Below are 20,836 nucleotides of genomic sequence, written 5' to 3' on the forward strand. Positions count from 1 at the left end.
AGGCTCCATGCACCGGGAGCCCGACGTGGGATTCGATCCCGGGTCTCCAGGATCGCGCCCTGGGCCAAAGGCAGGCGCCAAACCGCTGCGCCACCCAGGGATCCCTCAAATAAATCTTTAAACACCACTACCACCACTATGAAAAATAGATTCCAGCTTGTTCTAGCAGTTTTCTTGGTAAAAGTAAAAATATAGGTGTAAGGTAGACACACTATTTGAATGTTTATTATACTAGTTTGCCATCACTTCCAGCTCCTACGGAAGGCTTCAAAGAGGTAGGTTTTGTTTCAACTCATATCTGAGACTGTATTTTTATGTAATCTGAGGACTAACAAAACGTTGTAGTGCCCTTTGAATTGAAGTCAAATTTTATCAATTAAATGTTGATAAGATTTGCTTTGTTTTCCTATTCACTGCAGGTGTTTAGTATGTATTTATTGATTGACATGCCTTGTGATGTTGGTAACTGTCTCAAAGACAGGAAGAGTGAAGGGCTATTAATGAAATTAGAGAAATGAACAATACTTAGTGAAATTTATTTTTTTCATGAAATATCTACAAAAATGTAAAACACTGCTGATTTATTTTAAAGCAATGATCAGAACTTTGTGCAATTATTAATTCTCAGGAGATAACATTGAGATGGATACATCTATATTCAGGGACATGCGTTAAATTTTTTAGAATGTATTTCCAGGGATCCCTGGGTGGCGCAGCGGTTTAGCGCCTGCCTTTGGCCCAGGGCGCGATCCTGGAGACCCGGGATCGAATCCCACGTCAGGCTCCTGGTGCATGGGGCCTGCTTCTCCCTCTGCATATGTCTCTGCCTCTCTCTCTCTCTGTGTGTGTGACTACCATAAATAAATAAATTAAATAAATCTTAAAAAAAAAAAAAAAAAGAATGTATTTCCAAACTGTCACAGGAGCTTAACACATTTTTATATATAATTTTGGAATACATGTAAATACTTTGAAGATAAAATTTATTGTCAAAGCCATTTCTACAAATGAGGCTGTGTATTTGGACTGGGTTAGTATTCTTTTGGAACATTTTAGATGAGTCACAGTCCATAGGCTATCTCTCTCTGACACTTTGGAATTTCTATCCAGTAAGTGTGACTGACTTCATGGCAGAGATTCTCATGAACTTGGTCAGTGTGATATAATGGAAAGAATATGAGTCAGAGGACTGTCACTTTGGCAGTCACTTTCCTTCATTTGATTTAGTAAACCATGCTCTGTGATAAATAAGTTTTAGGGAGAAGGAAGTTGATAAGAAGGGGCTTATAATTCTCAGAAAAAAGAGTTGGACCTAATCTTTGGTTTTATGATTGTTCTTTGCAGAGCACCTGAGTGACTGAGGGACAGAGGCATAAATGGGAAGATCTGAGAGGAATCTGTGGTTTTCAAGTTTTTCACTTTGAACAGTTTTTCCTGATAGACTTCTTTTTGAGCTTTCTGCTCCTGAAGGAGTTCTATCTGTGGCAAAGAAACATTAGAAAACTGTTGGATTTGGTGAACGTGATGATTCCTCCAACTTTGGGTATTTTATGATCTGTATCTGAGAATAGTATTATTCTGCTAAGATTGTGCAAAATCATTGGACTTTTTGGAACAGGGAAGGGTGAAAGCCAAGATTAGCATGTAGGTCTAAGAAGCAAGAATAAAGGGACTTGCGAAGACAGATCACCAGTCTGTCACCACGATGACTGAATTCTTGAAGTCACTTGAGAAGGTAGTTCCTGGTGGCCAGGATATCTGATCTAGCAGGAAGGGTGTGGCTGTAAAGACTCAGGCTGAAGGGGTCTCTCCTTAAAACATTGTCTTAGAAGTACTATGATCAAATTTAGGAAATTTAATGTTGAGAGGAACAGTACAGTTACTTACTATATAATCAGTCGTTACATTTCAACAAATTTTCTCAAAAATGTCCTCTTTAAGATTCAAACTAGAGTTGCACATTTTATTTAGTTATATTTCTTTAGTCTTAGTTTGAAATAGTTTGTCCTGGGGATGCCTAGGTGGCTCAGCGGTTGAGTGTCTGCCTTTGGCCCAGGGCGTGATCCTGGGGTCCGAGATTGAGTCTCACATCAGGCTCCCTGCATGGAGCCTGCTTCTCCCTCTGCCTGTGTCACTGCCCCTCTCTCTGTATCTCTCATGAATAAATAAATAAAATCATAAAAAAATTAGTTCATCCTGTTTTTGTCATTCATGACTTAAATTTTTGAAGCATATAGGCAAGCATAATTTTAAGTTCTACCATGTTGTTATTGGAGTTGAAATTTCTTCATGTCATTGCTGTTTAAGGGGTTGGTAAATTTTTTCTTAAAGCAACAGATGGGGGGATCCCTGGGTGGCTCAGCGGTTTAGCGCCTGCCTTTGGCCCAGGGCATGATCCTGGAGTCCCTGGATTGAGTCCCACATTGGGCTCCCTGCATGGAGCCTGCTTCTCCCTCCTCCTGTGTCTCTGCCTCTCTCTCTCTCTCTCTATGTCTATCATAAATAAATAAATAAATCTTAGAAAAAAAAAAAGCAACAGATGGTAAGTATTTTAGGCTTGCAGGCTATATAGACTTAGTCAAAACTAATCAGTTCTGTTGCAACATAAAAACAAAGATAATATCTAAACGAGTAAGCGTGACTGTGTTCAATTAAAAGTGTAATTGAAGAAGTGAGTGGCATTTTCGACTCTTGCTGTATAGTATTCCGTTGTGGGAATATTCCATTCCCACAAAGGACAGAATTTATCCATTCTGCTATTGATTTTTTTTTTTTAGGGTAATTTGTAGTTTAGCGCTATTATAAATAGTGTTACTGTGAATATTTTTGTATGTATATGTCTTTTGGTAAACTTAAGTATTTCTCTTATATTTCTAGGAATATAATTGCTGGGTAATGGAATGTACATGTTCAGCTTTGGTAGATACTGCTAATTTTCTAGAGCAATTGTACCAATTTATACTCCCACAAGCAATGTACAGGGGTTCTAATTCTCTCCTTTCTCACTGGTGCTTGTATGTTTTCTTATTTTAGGTTTTTTTTAAAGATTTATTTTTTTTAAGATTGATTGATTGATTGATGACACAGAAAGAGAGGCAGGCTCCCTGCAGGGGAGAGGGAGAGAACCTCCAGCAGACTTACTACTGAGTGTGGGTCTTGATCTCATGAGATCAAACCTGAGCTGAAATCATGAGTTGGACACTAACTAAGCAACCCAGGTGCCCTCTTATTTTAGTTTTGGGGTGGATTGTCATGATACTGCCTTTTCTTTAGTTGCTGATGACTTGTGAGGTTGAGCACACTTTTGTATTCATTAACCATTTGGCTAGTTCTCTTTATTGAAGTGCCTGTTCAGATATTTTGCCCGTTGTTTTGTAATCCAGTCATTTATCTTTCTCATTAAAAAAGATTAATTCGATAACATACAGTGTTTTATTAGTCTCAGGTGTACAATATAGTGATTCAACAATTCTGTGTTATTAATTGCTCATCATGATAATTGTACTCCTTAATCCCCATCACCTATTTCATCCATCTCCCTACTCACCTCCCCTCTGATAATCATAAGTTGGTTCTCTACAGTTAAGAGTCTGTTTCTTGGCTTGTCTCTCTGTCTTTTCCTTTGTTGTTTGTTTTATTTCTTAAATAAAAGAAATATTTCTTAAATAAAAAGACATTTTGCTTAACATTATAATTGCTAGCTCCATCCCTGTTGTTGCAAATGGCAAGATTTCATTATTTTTTTGTTCTTTTTTATGGCTGAATATTCCGGTGTGTGTGTGTGTGTGTGTGTATGCATGCACGCACACCACATTTTCTTTATTCATCTAGTGATGGTCACTAGGGCTGCTTCCATAATTTGGCTATTGTAAGTAATGCTGTAATAAGCACAGGGGTGCATATATCCTTTCAGATTAGTGTTTTTGTATTCTTTGGGTAAATACCCGATAGTGGAATTACCAGACAATATAGGGTAGTTCTATTTTTAACTTTTTGAGGAACCTCTGTACTGTTTTTCACAGTGGCTGTGCCAATTTGCATTCTCACCAAGAGTGGGCATGTTTCTTTTCTTTCTCATTTTTTTTTAAAGGAGTTTTTCTTATGTGCTCTGGTTATGGGTCCTGTGTCAGAAATATTTATTGCAAATATCCTCTTGGTGCCTTATCTTTTTATTACCATGATGATGTCTTTTGATGAACAGAAATTTTTTTTTTTTTTAAGGTTTTACTTATATATTTGAGAGCGAAGAGAGTACAAGTGGGGAGGAGGGGCAGAGGGAGAAGCAGACTCCCCTCTGAGTAGGGAGCTGGATGTAGAGCTCTATCCCAGGACCCTGAGATTATCACTTGAGCTGAAAGCAGACACTTAACCAACTGAGCCACTCAGATGCCCCTGAACAGAGCTCTTAATTGTAATATAGGGCAGGGATTAGTAAACTTTTCTGGTAAATTACCATTTACCAAATGGTAAACTGCTTTATCTGTAATATCTGTTAAAGGTAAATATGTGAATAGTAAATATGCAGTCTCTGCTGTAACTTCTCATCTTTGCTCTTGTGTGAGCATCTCCTCAGACAATGAGCATTATTTTTTTTTCAATAAAATTTTATTTACATAAGCAGAAGCAGGCTGGGTTTGTCCTATGGGCTATAGTTTGGCCATTTTTGACAAACTAATATATAAGATTTTTTTTTTTCATACGTAATGCTTTTTATACCCTCTTAAAGAAATCTTTGCTTAGGGAATCCCTGGGTGGCTCAGCAGTTTAGAGCCTGCCTTTGGCCCAGGGCGTGATCCTGGAGTCCTGGGATCAAGTCCCACATCGGGCTCCCTGCATGGAGCCTGCTTCTCCCTCTGCCTGTGTCTCTGCCTCTCTCTCTGTGTGTCTTTCATGAATAAATAAATAAATAAAATCTTTAAAAAAAAATCTTTGCTTAATTCCAAAGTCATATTCTATGTTTTTCATAGAAGCTTTGTTGTTTTGCCTTTTACCTTTACAATATAATCCATCTGGAATTGATCTTTGTGTATTATGTGGTGTAGAGGTCAGCATTCCTTTTTCTCTTAAACATGTACATCTTGGGTGCCTGGGTGGCTCAGTTGGTTAAGTGTCTGCCTTCAGCTCAGGTCATGATCCCAGGGTCCTGGGATTGAGTCCTGTGTTGGGCTCCCTGCTCAGCGGGGAGTATGCTTCTCCCACTGCTTGTATTCTCTCTCTCTTGGTCTTTCTCCATCTCTCTCAAATAAATATATAAAATCTTAAAAAAAAAAACCCAAAACCTGTGCATCCAGCTGTGGCTCATACATTTTGATGTAATGTTTTTTTCACTCTTTTAGTTCTAAAGTGTTTTCTAATTTCTTTCTTTCAATATTTTATTTATTTGTTTGAGTGAGCACGAGTGCCAGGGAGGGGGAGAAGCAGGCTCCCCCCTGGGCAGGGAACCATAGGCAGACGCTTTGCCCACAGAGCCACCCAAGTGCTTCTAAAGTATTTCCTAATTTCTATTTGACTTCTAATGGCTTACATTATTATTTCAAAAGATGATTGAATGATTGTTTTTTATTATAAATTTCAAATTTTGTTACATTAAGAACATGTAATAGTTTTGTAAGTTACTGAGATTACTGGTGCTGAGAGATCTTATCAATCCAGTTTGGGTTTTTTTTTTTAGAGATACTCTCTTTCCTTCTGGTTTCTTTTAAAATCTCTTTTTTCTTTGCTGTTACGCAGTTGGACTACAGTGTGTCTAGCTGTAGGTTCTATTATGTATTTTTAATTTATTCCTCAGAACTGATATATTTCTTGGGGCGTCTGGGTGGCTTAGTTTGTTAGGCATCTGACTCTTGATTTCGGCCTAGGTTATGATCTCAGGGTCCTGGGAGTGAGTCCTGCCGTGGGCTCTGAGCCTAGTGGGCAGTCGTCTTGGCTCAAAGATTCTCTTTCTCCCTTCACTCTGTTGCTCCCCCTGCTTGCGTGCATGCAGTTTCAAATAAATCTTAAAAAAACCCAAAAACTGATTCTTGAAGCTAGAGATTTATATCCTTCACAATTTCCAATCCTTCACAAATAAATTTTAAACTGTATTCTTCTATGTGTAATTTTTTAATTTGTTATATAGCCTGACAGTTGTGCTTTTAGTTTCAGTGAACGGTACGTGTGATAGGAGTTATATGTATATATTTTTCAAATCTTTCTCCTTAGTGTCTTTATTTTTTTTTATTATTATTATTTTTTTAATTTTTATTTATTTTTGATAGTCACACAGAGAGAGAGAGAGAGGCAGAGACATAGGCAGAGGGAGAAGCAGGCTCCATGCACCGGGAGCCCGACGTGGGATTCGATCTCGGGTCTCTAGGATCGCGCCCTGGGCCAAAGGCAGGCGCCAAACCGCTGCACCACCCAGGGATCCCTCCTTAGTGTCTTTAATCATCTTACATATTCTCATTGTACAGGTCTTATCATTTTTTCTTTTATATGAAATGTTAGGATTCTTCTATTTGTTTTTTCTGTTGACTTAAAACATAATTTGAGATTTCTGTATATTTGAATTTTGGAATGGCAGCACTTCCTTCAGTGGAATTTTACCTGGGGATTCTGTTGGCCTGGGCTGAGAATTTGCTCTTTAAGGCACTCCAGAAGACCTGCTGAACATAGGACCAGTTCTTGTGTTAATTTGTCATGGGGTTCCTATCTGAGTGGTTAGTTAAGTTCCAAACTCAAATTATCTTGAGATGGAAGCTTGTTATCCTCTTTGCTGGCAGGTATTTTTTTCTAGCTCATTCTTTCCCTACTGCAACCTCTTGATAGCCCTGGCTATCCATGCATGTGTGGTAGGTGATGGCCTTAGTTATGAAGTGTACTCCCTTGCTTAGGTCTGTAGTCTTATTTCCTGTCCTGTATAGACAGTGAAACCCTATCCTTTATCAATGCTGTCATTACTTGCCTGTTTAGTCTCATTATCTGACCCCATGTCACCCTAGTGTGTGTGTGTGTGTGTTTTTTTTTTAATCTTAGAAGACTGCCATTTTGACTTTTAGATTTTTTTTTCCATCTTTCATTTTTGTACCTAGGGTTTTGCTTTCTTCCTAGAAATCCAGCTGTATGTTTAAAATAATGTTTGTTATATTTTGTCTAACATATATTTGAAGTAGTAGGGCTTTCTGGATATTCAGCCTGTCATATTGTTGGAGCTGGCAATACTTTTTCATCTGTACAATGGCATGAAAAGAGTCAACTTTGGTATTGTTGTGAGGAGTAAATGAAGCACATTATTCTCATTTAAAATGCCAACACTAAAAAATTGCCATGACTTGTACATTTTTTTTTTTTCTGATAAATAACAAGTTGTCACTGATGTATATACAGTGCTTCATGGTAAATTTAAATTCTCAGTAATTGGGGCAGCCCGGGTGGCCCAGCGGTTTAGTGCCTGCCTTCGGCCCAGGGCATGATCCTGGAGACCTGGGATCGAGTCCCATGTCGGGCTCCCTGCATGAAGCCTGCTTCTCCCTCTGCCTGTGTCTCTGCCTCTCTCTCTCTCTTTGTGTGTGTCTCTCATGAATAAATAAATAAAATTAAAAAAAATAAATAAATTCTCAGTAATCAATAGTAATGGTAATACTTTTTGTTCTCCCTAAGAATAGGAGCACTACAGCAATAATTACCTATGATTAGAGGTGCTAATTATAAGGCTATTAACAGTTTCTTTTATTTTAATTTTTAAATTTTTTTTAAAGATTTTATTTATTTATTCATGAGAGAGAGAGAGGGAGAGGCAGAGACACAGGCAGAGGGAGAAGCAGGCTCCATGCAGGGAGCCCGACATGAGACTGGATCCCGGGTCTCCAGGATCACACCTTGGGCTGAAGGAGGCGCTAAACTGCTGAGCCACCCGGGCTGCCCTACAGTATCTTTTATTAATAACATTGGGAAAAATTTATCGAAAGCACTATTTGAATTCCAAAGCAGTTAAAGTATACAGAGAAATGTACAGAATATTTGATTCTCATATTTTGTGAGGTAAAGAGGTTCTGGAGTCTAAGCGATGTGCCTTTTTTCCCATTCCTTTTTTTTTTAATCTTTTTTTTTAATTAGATTTTATCTATTTAGTCATGAGAGACAGAGAGAGAGAGAGGCAGAGACATAGGCGGGGGGGAGAAGTAGACTCCATGCACTGAGCCCGATGTGGGACTTGATCCCAGAACTCCAGGATCATGCTCTAGGCCGAAGACAGGCGCTAAACCATTGAGCCACCCAGGGATCCCCATTTCCCATTCCTTTTCTTTTCTTTTTTTTTTTTTTAAAGAGATTTTATTTATTTATTCATTAGAAACAGAGAGGCAGAGACACAGGCAGGGAGAGAAGCAGGCTCCTTGCAGAGAGCCTGATGCGGGACTTGATCCTGGGACCCAGGGATCACCTCCGAGCCAAAGGCAGACTCTCAACCTCCTGATCCATCCAGGAGTCCCTCCCATTCCTTTTCAAGGTGTGAAGATGATGTCGTGATTTTCTGTGAACACTCTTGGTGTCTTGGACACACTCAGTTTCTGTTCCTTTATTCACGTTCTCACATTTATTTTCTTGCACTATCATGCTGATTAAATAGACCAGAACACAGCATTATAGATGTGTATGTTCTATGTGCATAAGTATATATCCTCCTCCTTTTTTCCAGTTAAGACAAATTAATAAACCAATGAAATAAGGACACTATGGTACAAATTTCAAGCACTTTTAAGTATTGCAGTTAGATTTATCTTTTTTGGGTCTCATCAACTCAGCAGAATTTTAGGTGGTCTATAATTAGGTAGGTTGAGACCACTTATGTACATCCAGAATAAGACTAGATTAATTTTCCAAATTAGTTAATCAGAGATAGAACAGCTTATCAAAAGCAGTGTAGTCACACAGCTGGGAATAGAAGCAGGCTGTTAGAGCTGTCCTTGATCCCCAGTCTCTGATTGGGGTGTGTAGCTGCTGAGATAACTCAGGCAAAGCAGCACTTTGCTGGCTCTGGAAAGCTCAAGTTTTGGTATTTTCTTTGCCATTTTATTCCTTAAGTTTTTCAATACCATTCGAGGAATTTACAAGGAACAATCCATGCTACTCCTTCAGAGAATGTCTAAGAACACGAACTCTTGTATTTGCGTTATATCTAGTGTTAGGGCAAGCCTCTTCAGGGTGGGGGTAGTTGAGGGTTGGATGAGGGGAGGATACAGTCAGGGCCTGGTGGGTGTCCCTGCAAAAGCTCTTGTTTCTGCCTCCAACTTGCTGTCCCCTGACTCTGATCTACTGCTTTTTTATCTGGATGATTTTGATAATGAGCTTGTTATTAGGACCAGAGTCCCAAATCCACTCCCACCCAAGCTCTAAGAATCCTTGATGTCTGGTGAGTGTCCTGTTTTGGTTTTTTTCTGCCACATCTTTATGGATTTGTTTTCCTTTTTGCACTTCATTACTAGAACTAGTGCCCTTGAAGAGTTCCTGCTTTCCCTCTTTCTTTCCCTTTATTCAGATGTTACCCCTGGAAAATTGGAGGTCTCGGTTTTGACTTCTTCAGTCATCACTTGTCCCTGTCGTGGTGGATAAAGTCACTGTGTCTGTCTTCAGCATGTATCTGAAAATGATTTCTCAAATTTACTACCTGTCTAGAAATTGACCTTAATCTAAAATTATGTGTTTAGGTGTTTTATTGTTCTGGTCTGATCAATATGTAACACGGCTATGAATTTTTAAATGATTTTAGTATACTTCAACTATTGAGAAAAATTTTACAGATTATCTATGTTGTCAGGAACTCTGTTGCATATTGATGTTAAAGACCCGAATAGGACACTGCTCCTGTCCTCAAGGAGTCCTATTACACATCAGTGTATAAACCAGTCGTTTCAGTATTATGCTTTGAGTGGTTTGCATGTGCACAGTAGTGATATGCATGTGTGGTTGGAGAGAACATTTTAGTTCAGTCTCTGGGGGTTCAGGGAAGGCTAGTAGAACTCTTTGATTCTACTCTTTGTAGGTACCTACTAGCACATTATTCTAAGGTGCCACCACTATAAAATTGTAATAACTTGTGTATTTTCTCAAATAAATAACATGTTGTTAGTAGTAAGAATTGCACCTAGATGTATATGTTTAGGAATATGTCATGTAACGTTTGAGGTGTACTAGGGATAGTGTTGGGCAAGAAATTAGGAACTCAAACCTATGTATTTATTTGAATATTTATTTTTATTTTTTAGAAGATTTTATTTGTTTAAGAGAGAGAGTGTGAAGTGGGGAAGGACAAAGGGAGAAGCAGACTCCCTGCTGAGCAGGGAGCCTGCTGTGGGGCTCAATCCCATGACCTTGAGGTCATGACTTGAGCCCAAGGCAGATGCTTTATAAACTAGCCACCCAGGTGCACCCCTCAAACCTATGTATGTATATATGTATGTATTTACTTATTGCTATTTTTTAAAAGATTTTATTTATTCGTGAGAGACACAGAGAAAGAGAGAGAGGCAAAGAGGCAAGACATAGGCAGAGGGTAAAGCGGGCTCCATGCACGGAGCCTGATGTGGGACTCGATCCCAGGTCTCCAGGATCATGCCCTGGGCCGAAGGCAGGCGCTAAACCGCTGGGACACCCAGGGATCCCTGCATGCTGTAATTCTAGTACTTTTACCTACTAGCCTGTTTGATGATCAGTTTATATGAAACTTTTAACTTCCATAATATAGAAGTCATGCAGCATTTGATTTATTTGAGTGTTACTTTTATAATCCATAAAGTGCACATCTCTTTCAAGTTGTTGCACAGACTTTAGCTTAATTTTACACATAATTTGTAGTTACGCTGTGTTTTTTGGTCATTAAAATATTATTGCAAGATTTCCAATTTTTGAGTAATTTAAAGTCAGGGACCTAAATTGGGAAAAAACTCAAATGTATACTAATAATTCTTACTCTGCAGGAAAATCATATTGTAGGAAATGTTCTTACTGGAATTTTATATATTTTAAAAATCACATTTTAAATTTACCAGTGGAGTTTGTAGTATATCAGTATTCTGTCCATTAGTGTTTCCTGCTGAAGCATTTTGAATTATCTTTTTAAAATCTTGTTTTTCAGAAGCCATTTACTTAAAGAGTAATATGTTAGTTGAATTAAAATTTTTTTAATCCACTTTTGAAAAAATTTCTTCATACCTTATTTGGTTCCAGAAAGTATTTAAGGAGGTTAAGTTAGCAGCTGTTTATGTCTTTTGAGTTTGTAAAACTTTGAATTCAAACATTGTGTCAGAACTTTACTTTTTCTCATGTGTAACTTGTATCATTTTTAGGCAAAATGTTTCATGGATTTCAAAGCTGGAGGAACCTTGTGTCACATTCTTGGGGCTGCTTACAAGTATAAAAATGAACAAGGATGGTAAGTTTTTGTGTTTTTTATATGTTTTGTTTTTAAAGATTTTATTTATTCATGAGAGAGAAAGGCAGAGACATAGGCAGAGGGAGAAGCAGGCTCCATGCAGGGAGCCCGACGTGGGACTCGATCCCAGGACTCCAGGATCATGCCCTGGGCTGAAGGCAGGCACTAAACCGCTGAGCCACCCAGGAATCCCCCGATGTTAGAGAATTCTAAAGGCACATTATAATGTGCAAGGTAGAAGTTTTATCTGGTTTTCTAATTTTCTTTGTGCTTACATCCAGGAAATATACTGAACAACTGTTCCATTTATTAGGCAAGTTATTTCTCATATATGTTTGTATCTAGGTAATAGAAATACATAAATTGTATTGTGAACTTATGTTCTTGAAGATAGCAGTTTAGGTGTTCTGGTGAGCCAGGCCTTCAGAATGAGAAATATCTAGCATACTCTCCTTAGGACGTAGATGAAAGAAGTCCAGCTCAGGAGCACAGACCGTTAAGTGCGTGGTGGTGCAGCTAGGAGTAGAGTCCTTGCTGCTCTCCTGCAATGTAGCTTTTTCCCTTCACTCTTCTCTTTCCCTTTTCTTGTCTTCTCTCGGTGCTTTCTTTCTTCTCTTTCTTGAACTCTGGGTTTTCTGCCATCTCTGTGTGGGAAGCTGCTGAGACTAGTGAATGTTTTATGATGATGGTTCTGGAGTTCAAGGATGGTGGGGAGTCCCTTAATGTGCAAGGGATTATGAGGGGATGTTGGAGGGAATGGACTCGAAGTCGTTCAGTGGTTTTAGTTTTGTCTATGAAGTTCTATATTAACATCTTTCTAGGAGAATATTCATGTAATTTGGGTACTAAGCTAATCCAATACTTTATAGCCAGGAAATATAAATACTCATAATGATAAATGGGACAAGTTTGTAAGTAAATGACTTATTTTCAGTGAATAGCAAGTTGATAATAGACTTTGTGTATTTGCTGAACTTTTTATATGTGGATGGGTGTTGAACAGATATTGATTAATTGATGGAATGAGCATGAGAGTGTTGTCATGAGAGATAGCTTTCTGTTTTGCAGCTCTGCTTCTGGCTGTGGTATTGTGACTCTTATAGGGTGTTCCTGAACTAGAATTGACAGCGTGTCTGACTACTCTCAGATATGATTTGTACCCTACTGTTAGATTCCCACATGGAACTCTCTAATTTTCTTGTTCAGACTGTGTCCTACATCTAACCTGGACTCAAGGACAGTCTCAAAGTGAAATGACTTCTAAGTCACCATGTTACGGAACTTGCTTTGTGTGCTAGTACAATGGAATTTTAGGTGAAAGGATTTAAGGTGCTTTAGAAGAAGGACATGTAAAATAAGATGTCTTTAAATTAAAAGAGAGGCCAAAAAAGAAGTAAAGGAGACTTAAAAAAAATAAAAAATAAAAATAACCACCCACCTGTTTGGATGTCTCAATAGTCGCCTGTTATCCTTAACCTAGTTTGTGTTCTCTAGTTAACCTCACAGTCTAATTTCAAACTTTACTTTTTCCTTCTTGTGGCTAAACGTTCTTTTTTCTCTTGTTTCTGTTTGATTCTTTCTTTCTTTTCTTTTCTTTTCTTTTCTTTTCTTTTCTTTTCTCTTCTCTTCTCTTCTCTTCTCTTCTCTTCTCTTCTCTTCTCCTTTCTTTCTTTCTTTCTTTCTTTCTTCCTTTCTTTCTTTCTTTCTTTCTTTCTTTCTTTCTTTCTTTCTTTCTTTCTTTCTTTCTTTCTTTCTTTCATGTCAAGCTGGAGTATCATTTATGAGATTGAATGGGAACATTCAACAGACAGTATAGATTAAGATTCCAGAGTGTTTGAATATGATCTTTTTGGATGTCTCTAAATAGTCAGAAGTGAGTGCCGTATTTGCAGGTTTTCTTTCTTTTCTTCTTCTTCCTTCTTCCTTCTTCCTTCTTCCTTCTTCTTTCTTCTTCTTTCTTCTTTCTTCTTTCTTCTTTTTCACTTCTTCATGAGAGAGAGAGAGGCAGAGACATAGGCAGAAAGAGAAGCAGGGTCCCCAGGCCCCGGAATCACGACCAGAGCCAAAGGCAGGTACTCAACCACTGAGCCACCCAGGCGCCCCTATAGATTTTCATAAAGGATAAAACTTTGGGCTAATTTCATGTATAGTTGTATGTAACTGAGGGATACCGAACCAGGGGGATTTGGACATAGTATGGAAATCTAAAAACATTTCCTGAAGGAGAGATTATAGCCAAATTCAACTCGGTAAATGACAGTGTCTTCATGGAGACTAAGAATCCTATTTATTCTTACAGTTCTACATATATTACTGTGTATTATCATCCTATTTTACGTCTTTTAAAGAGATTAATGATTGGAAATATTTTGTGTTTTTTTAGTTATGCTTGGCAATGGTGAATTAGACTTAGTTAACATAAAGTTCAGGATTTTTTTTTTTTTTTTTAGATTTTATTTATTTATTCATGACAGACACAGAGAGAGAGAGAGAGAGAGAGAGAGAGAGAGAGAGGCAGAGACGCAGGCAGAGGGAGAAGCAGGCTTCATGCAGGAAGCCTGATGCAGGACTCATACTGGGACTGCAGGACCATGCCCTGGGCCAAAGGCAGGCGCTAAACTGCTAAGCCACCCAGGGATCCCCTAGGACTTGTCTTAATGTGAGAAGTGGTTTTTTATATTTTCCTGTGACACGATTTGCTGCTGACATTTATTTCTTGCAGACAAGCTCAGAGCTACTTTTCTTTCTACCTTAACACTTGGTGGTTCAGCTTTTATTCTCTACCTTCAAAGTCTCCTTTTGATTTTTGTTTTTTTTTTTTTTTGGATATTACCACAATAAGTCTCTTGTAGTTGCTTTTGAACTTTAAGAATCACTTGAATACTTAAAAAATTTTTAAAAAAATTTATTTGTGAGAAAGAGAGCGCATGAGTGAGAAAGAGCACAAGCAGGGTGGAAGGGTAGAAGGACAAGGAGAAGCAGATTCCCCACTGAGCAAGGAGTCCAATGTGGGGCTCAGTCCCAGGATCCTGGGATCATGACCTGAGCTGAAGGCAGGACACTTAACCCACCGAGATAACCCAGGTGCCCAAGCTCGGTGCATTTTGTCTTTTGCCTTTTCCAAGTTTGCTTTTGGAGCCCTTCGTACCACTTTACCAGAAATTAAACTTATTCTCCAGGATCCATTGTCCATTATTTTTATTCAGACTTTTTTTCTACATGTAGCTGAAGATGAGAAGAGAACTTCGTTAACTATAGCCCCAAGAGTTACAGAATTAGAGCAATAAAGCTAATGAAGGTCCTTTTGACAGATAGTATTGCCTTAGATTGAAAGGCTGCCCAGCAGATTGCCAGAGGAAAACAAAGCAGAAGACTCATTAATTAATAAGTTGTCAGCGGAGAGCTCATATTTACATTTTCTTTATTTCTTTTTTTCTTTGTTTGAGAGAGAGAGGGAAGGATGGAGGGAGCGCAGGAGTGGGAGGCAATTCAGAGGGAGAAGTAGGCTCCCCAGGGAGCAAGGGAGCCTGACCATGTGATCCCACGGGCCCCAAGATCATGACCCGAGCTGAAGGTAGATACCCAGCTGACTGAGCTATCCAGGCACCCCTCATATTTATATCTTAAATGACCAAAGGTTCATTTGTGTCTCTTCCTATAGGGCTGCATTAAGATTTAAAAAGGTTTTATCATTTTAGTTTTAATTTGCATTTCTCTTATGAGTAGGTTTGAGCTTTTTTTCCATATTGTATAAAGTAAAGCTTTTTAAAATACTCTTGGTAATTTCAAAATAAGTCAGATTAAATCTTTCAACTGAAGGTTATACCATATTTACCTGACTTTATTTCAACTTTTCTTTTTAATTAATCAATTAATTTAGAGCATGAGCAGGGGGAGGGGCAAAGGGGAGAGGGAAAATGAGAATCTCCAGCAGATGCTGTGCTGAGCGCAGAGTCTGACACAGGCTTTGATTTTGTGACCCTGAGATTACCACCCCAGCTGAAACCAAGAGTCTGATGCTTGACTAAGCCACCTAGGCGCCCCATTTCAGTTCTTAATATCCATATATTTTAAATACTTTTTTTGCTTTACATAGCATATTGCTGAAGGAAGGCTTTAATCTGTCATATTATTAAATCATTTTTTGGCAAACTATTTTAGTTTATTATGGAAAATATAAACTTAAAAGCAGAGAGAATAATATAATGAATTGCTATTTACTACCTTCTTGCACCTTTAACTTTATATTTCATATGTAAATGTTTCACTATTGCTTCCAAATGTTTTTTTGAAAGCATAAGTTTTTTTGTGGGGGGGAGGGTCAGAGAGGGAGAGAGAATCCTAAGCAGGCTCACACTGATGCAGGGCTCAGTCTCACAACTCTTGAGTTCATGATCTGAGCTGAAATTAAGTTGGATGCTTAACCAACAGCCATCCTGGTGCCTTATAGGATTTTTTTCTTTAGGTAATCTCTCTCCACGGTGGGGCCTGAACTCACAGCCCTGAGATCAAGAATCACATGCTAAAAAAAAAAAAAGAAAAAAGAATCACATGCTATACTGACTGAGCCAGTCAGGTACTCCTAAAAAGCATAGGTCTTTTTTTTTTTTTTCTTAATATTGGGCTCCCAATGTGAAGCCCAATGCAGAGCTTGAACTCCTGATCCTTTTTTTTTTTTTTTTTTAATTTTTATTTATTTATGATAGTCACAGAGAGAGAGAGAGAGGCAGAGGCAGAGGGAGAAGCAGGCTCCATGCACCGGGAGCCCGATGTGGGACTCGATCCCAGGTCTCCAGGATCACGCCCTGGGCCAAAGGCAGGCACTAAACCGCTGCGCCACCCAGGGATCCCCGAACTCCTGATCCTTAGATCAAGACTTGAGCTGAGATCCAGAGTCAGGCACCTAACCAGTTGAGCCTGCTAGGCTCCCCAGCATAGGATTTTTAAAAAAGCATTATAACAGTACTATTATCACAACTAAGAAAATTACCAATCATTTTTCAGTGTTATTAAATACCCGCTTAGTGTTCAGGCTTCCCTCATTATCTCACGGGTGGTTTTTATATTAATTTATATTTATTATATTAGTTTATATTTTTATATTTATATTCATCAATGTTCAAGCAAGATTCATACATGGCATTTGGTTGATGTGTCTAAGTCTCTTTCAGAAAATTGTGTCACCTGAGTGGTTTAATAGGTTAGGATTTTGGCTCAGGTCATGATCTCAGAGTTATGAGATCAGGGACCCGGCTTCAGATTCTCTCTCTCTTGGGGATCCCTGGGTGGCTCAGCAGTTTAGTGCCTGCCTTCAGCCCAGGGTGTGATCCTGTAGTCCCAGGATCAAGTCGCACGTCGGGCTCCTTGCATGGAGTCTGCTTCTCCCTCTGCCTGTGTCTCTGCCTCTGTGTGTGTGTGTCTCATTAATAAATAAATAAAATCTTTAAAAAAAAAGATTCTCTCTCTCTCCCTCTGCCCCTCCCTCACCTTAAAAAGAAGAAAAGAAAATTAATAGTTTTCCTTCTTTCTCTCTTCCCCCCTTTATCATCCTTACAAGTTTTTTTTTTTTTTACAAAACAAGTTGTCTTGTAGAAGTTTCTGTGTTCTAGATTTTGTGAATATGTTCCCTAAGATATCATTTAACATAGTCCTTTAAATTAGTAGTAAAGAGGTAGGTGGATCTAGAGGCTTAGTTCGATTTAGTTTAGTTTTTTTTTTTTTTTTTTTTTCCATCAACAGTACTTCATAGACAGTGTTGTATTCTTCCCTCTCGAGGCATACAGTGTCCGGTGGTTTCTGGTTGTAATAGACCAGTGTTGATGTTCAGTGCTTAGAATCATGCTATCATTACAACTTGACCAAGTGGTAATGTTCAAATTTTGAAAAATTTGAAAGTAATTATTCTAATGTATAATATAGGTTCTTATTGTTTTTTTAGGTAATTCTTTGTAAAAGACTGTTACTCTCTCATCCCTACTTTATTTATTAGCTAGAATACTGAGAAATTTAACCCATGAGTAATCAGAAAGGCAGAATAAATTCTTGATTCTCTGTTACCAGATCCATTTAGCTTTTAATCTTTATTTGCAGGTAAATCCAGGCAACCTTATTTTAATTTGTTCAGTGACTACTTTCAGACTATTTCTCAGATTTCTGGGAGAGATAATTCTCTTCAGCCTCATTATCTGAATCATTTATTAAGGAAGCAGTTTGTTCATGACTAATATGAGTAAAGGCTTATGTGAGGAGTTCTGAAGTGAGACATTTCTGGATATAGTTCTTTTATCAGAAGCCTGTGAAAGAGTTACCCCTCCTTACATCTCTCTCCTTTTATTGTGCGGAAAGAACCAATGAAAGCCTGTCTGTCCTAATAGGGTTGTCTTGGTTCTTCACACGTTATTTTGTTCTGCCAGTTAATTGAAACTGCTTGGAATTTCTGACTGATCCCTTCCTTAGAAGTTAGGAAAGAAGGATACTAAACAACCCAGTAAATGGGATTTAAGGAAAAGTTCTATGTATCAAGGTTACGTCAAGATATGGTTACTTGGGACAAAGGTCCTCCTTACATGTAAATGCTATTTTTGAAGCTGTAACTAGTTTTATTACAAATTACCTATTTCTGTGTTTTAGTGGATACTTTCCTTAATTTCTGAATTGAAATTTTGCAGAAAACATTTCAGTCTTGTCCTAGCATGCTAATGAAAAAGTCATAATAAATATTAGACCTCAGTCATAATAAGTAATAATTTCCTATTTTCTTTATAAAACCACACTTTTCTTTTCTTTCTTTTTTTTTTTTTTTTAAGAGAGAAATAGGGCAGAGGGAGAGGGGGAGAGAAGAATCTTAAGCACAGAGCCTGACACAGGGCTCAATCTCAGGACACGGGGCTCAGTCTCACAAACCTGAGCTCCTGATCTGAGCCAAAATCAAGAGTTAGACGCTTAGCCAACTGAGCCACCTAGATGCCCCTAAAGCCACACATTCTGTTAACTATTGGGGCTACATAGGATAAATTTTTTTTTAAATATTTTTTATTATTTATTCATGGTAGTCATAGAGAGAGGAGAGAGGCAGAGACACAGGCAGAGGGAGAAGCGGGCTCCATGCTGGGAGCCCGACACGGGACTTGATCCTGGGACTCCGGGATCACGCCCTGGGCCAAAGGCAGGTGCTAAACTGCTGAGCCACCCGGGGATCCCCGCTACATAGGGTAATTTTCAAAAAACCTGGTCTTTGCCCTCAAGGCATCTATTTTTGTTTTTGTTTTTGTTTTTTTGTTTTGTTTTGCCCTCAAGGCATCTAATGAGATGTCTTACCAACAAGGTGATTCTGCTGTGGGGCTATAACATTAGTGTGCACAGAAGACAAAAATGGCTTCATAGGGGAAGTGGCTTGTGGCAGACCCTGGAGGTGATAGTATCAAGCCTAGGTAGTGACATACTGGAGAGGCTGCAGAGTTTGGAAGAACCATTGGAGGTGGGGAAGCATTTTCAGGTTAAAACAGGATAACCTGAGAGGTAGAGCATAAGCTCTGGACTTGGACTGCTTAATCCTAGCTAGCACATGGTAGTAATGATTTAAAAATATTATAACCATAAGGGAGCCTGGGTGGCTCAGTTGGTTAAGTGGCTGCTTCTTGATTTCAGCTTAGGTCATGATCTCAGGGTCCTGCATCTCATGGAGCCCTGCATCGTGCTCCATGCTCAACAGGGAATCTCTTTGAGGATTCTTTCTCTTTCCCTCTCCATCTACCCCTTCCCTTGGCTCTCTCTCAAAATGAATAAATAAATAAGAAAACTCCCTAAAACTAACCAAAAAAACCTATTATAACCATAGTTAACATTTATTGATCACTTACAGACTAAGCATACTGTCTGAAGGCCTTTACGTACATACCTCATTTGACCTTCACAAAAACCTGTAACAGGCTGTGGTACTCGTGAAGGAATTGATCCTTGGATTAGTAAATCACTCCTGACTATATAGACAGAAATGAGGTCAAGATTAGAACCCAGAACAGTTTGACTCCACAGCCCACACTCTAAATCACTGAGTAGTATATGCTTTCTGTGGAATTAAAAATGCAGCAAAATCAGAGTGTTGAATAAAAAATTTGGAGAAAAGCATTCAAATTTGTTAAGATTTAATTATATGGAAGTGAGCAAGGATAGGCAGACAGCATTAGAATGTGATGCTTGAGTGCTTACATAAAAAGACATTGGAGAGAGTGAAAAGGTAAATGGATGAATTTACCAGATTTAGGACAATAGTAGGTTCAAAGAGCACAGGCACTGATGAACTTGAACACATGGCTTTTAAGCATGTATAAAGTAAACTTTTCTTATACTTAAAGAATGGTATAGTAGTTCTTACTGCCTTTGGATCAGTGGACTACTTGCCTGTATGGTGTAAAATATCTTAGATTTAAGGAAAATAGGAAACTTCATGGAATTGGTACTTCATTTTGACTGGAGCGGATCTTAATGTCATAATATTTAACATTTAATGAAGATGTTGACTCTGCTTTCTTTTCTTTTTTTTTTGCTTTCTTATAAATAACCCCCATATGTTTTGTAGAGTGCTGTTTTAATTTTTAAATCTTTGCAATTTGTTTGATTTGAGTGTTAAAACTAAGTTTTCACTTCTGTTTAAAGTAGAAGACACATTAAGACACATGGTTTTCTTCTCTTTAGGCGGAGGTTTGATCTACAGAATCCATCTCGAATGGATCGGAATGTTGAAATGTTTATGAACATTGAAAAAACTTTGGTGCAGGTAACTGAGAAGGTTAAATTATTAATTTTTTTCCTTTTGATATACTTTCACTTCTAAGATTGGCTTTATTGCACTGCCAGAAGATCAAAGGAGGAAAAATTTTCTGAAATCTATTATTTTTATGAGTTTTTGGGTATTAGAGCTATAAAGTTGAGTAAAACTTGTTATTTATAGAATATTGATCCTAAACTTCTGGTGAAATATACTTTCTTTCTTTTTCTTTTATATATATATATATATATATATATTTTTTTTTTTTTTTAAGATTTTATTTATTTATTCATGAGATAGAGAGGCAGAGACACAGGCAGAGGGAGAAGCAGACTCCATGCAGGGAGCCCGATGTGGGACTTGATCCCGGGACTCCAGGGTCATGCCCTGGGCCGAAGGCAGGCACCAAACCGCTGAGCCACCAGGGATCCCCTCTTTTTTTCTTTTTTTTTTTTAGAGAGAGACAGACAGTGTGGGGAGAGGGGCAGAGGATGAGGGAAAGAATCTTATGGGGCTTGATCTCTGACCCTGAGATCATGACCTGAGACTGCGTTGGATCTTTAACTGAGCTGCCCAGGCACCCTGATATTTTCTTTATTTCTCCTAATCCATTATTTGAATCTTTCATATTTACTATAAACACTCTCAGTCTACTACTGGTC

General features: G+C 38.3%; 1 protein-coding gene across 1 annotated transcript in view; it reads left to right on the forward strand.

Annotated features, from left to right (window-relative positions):
- The window catches only part of SMARCC1 (SWI/SNF related, matrix associated, actin dependent regulator of chromatin subfamily c member 1), a 171,992-nt gene that overhangs the window by 18,678 nt on the left and 132,478 nt on the right, over nt 1-20,836 (forward strand). The window contains exons 3-4 of the mRNA XM_038566605.1: nt 11,322-11,407; nt 20,102-20,183. Of these exons, the coding sequence (XP_038422533.1) occupies nt 11,322-11,407; nt 20,102-20,183 (168 nt within the window). The remainder of the gene's footprint in view (nt 1-11,321; nt 11,408-20,101; nt 20,184-20,836) is intronic.

This window comes from Canis lupus, chromosome 20 (assembly GCF_011100685.1).
Source record: "Canis lupus familiaris isolate Mischka breed German Shepherd chromosome 20, alternate assembly UU_Cfam_GSD_1.0, whole genome shotgun sequence".
NCBI classification, from domain to species: domain Eukaryota; kingdom Metazoa; phylum Chordata; class Mammalia; order Carnivora; family Canidae; genus Canis; species Canis lupus.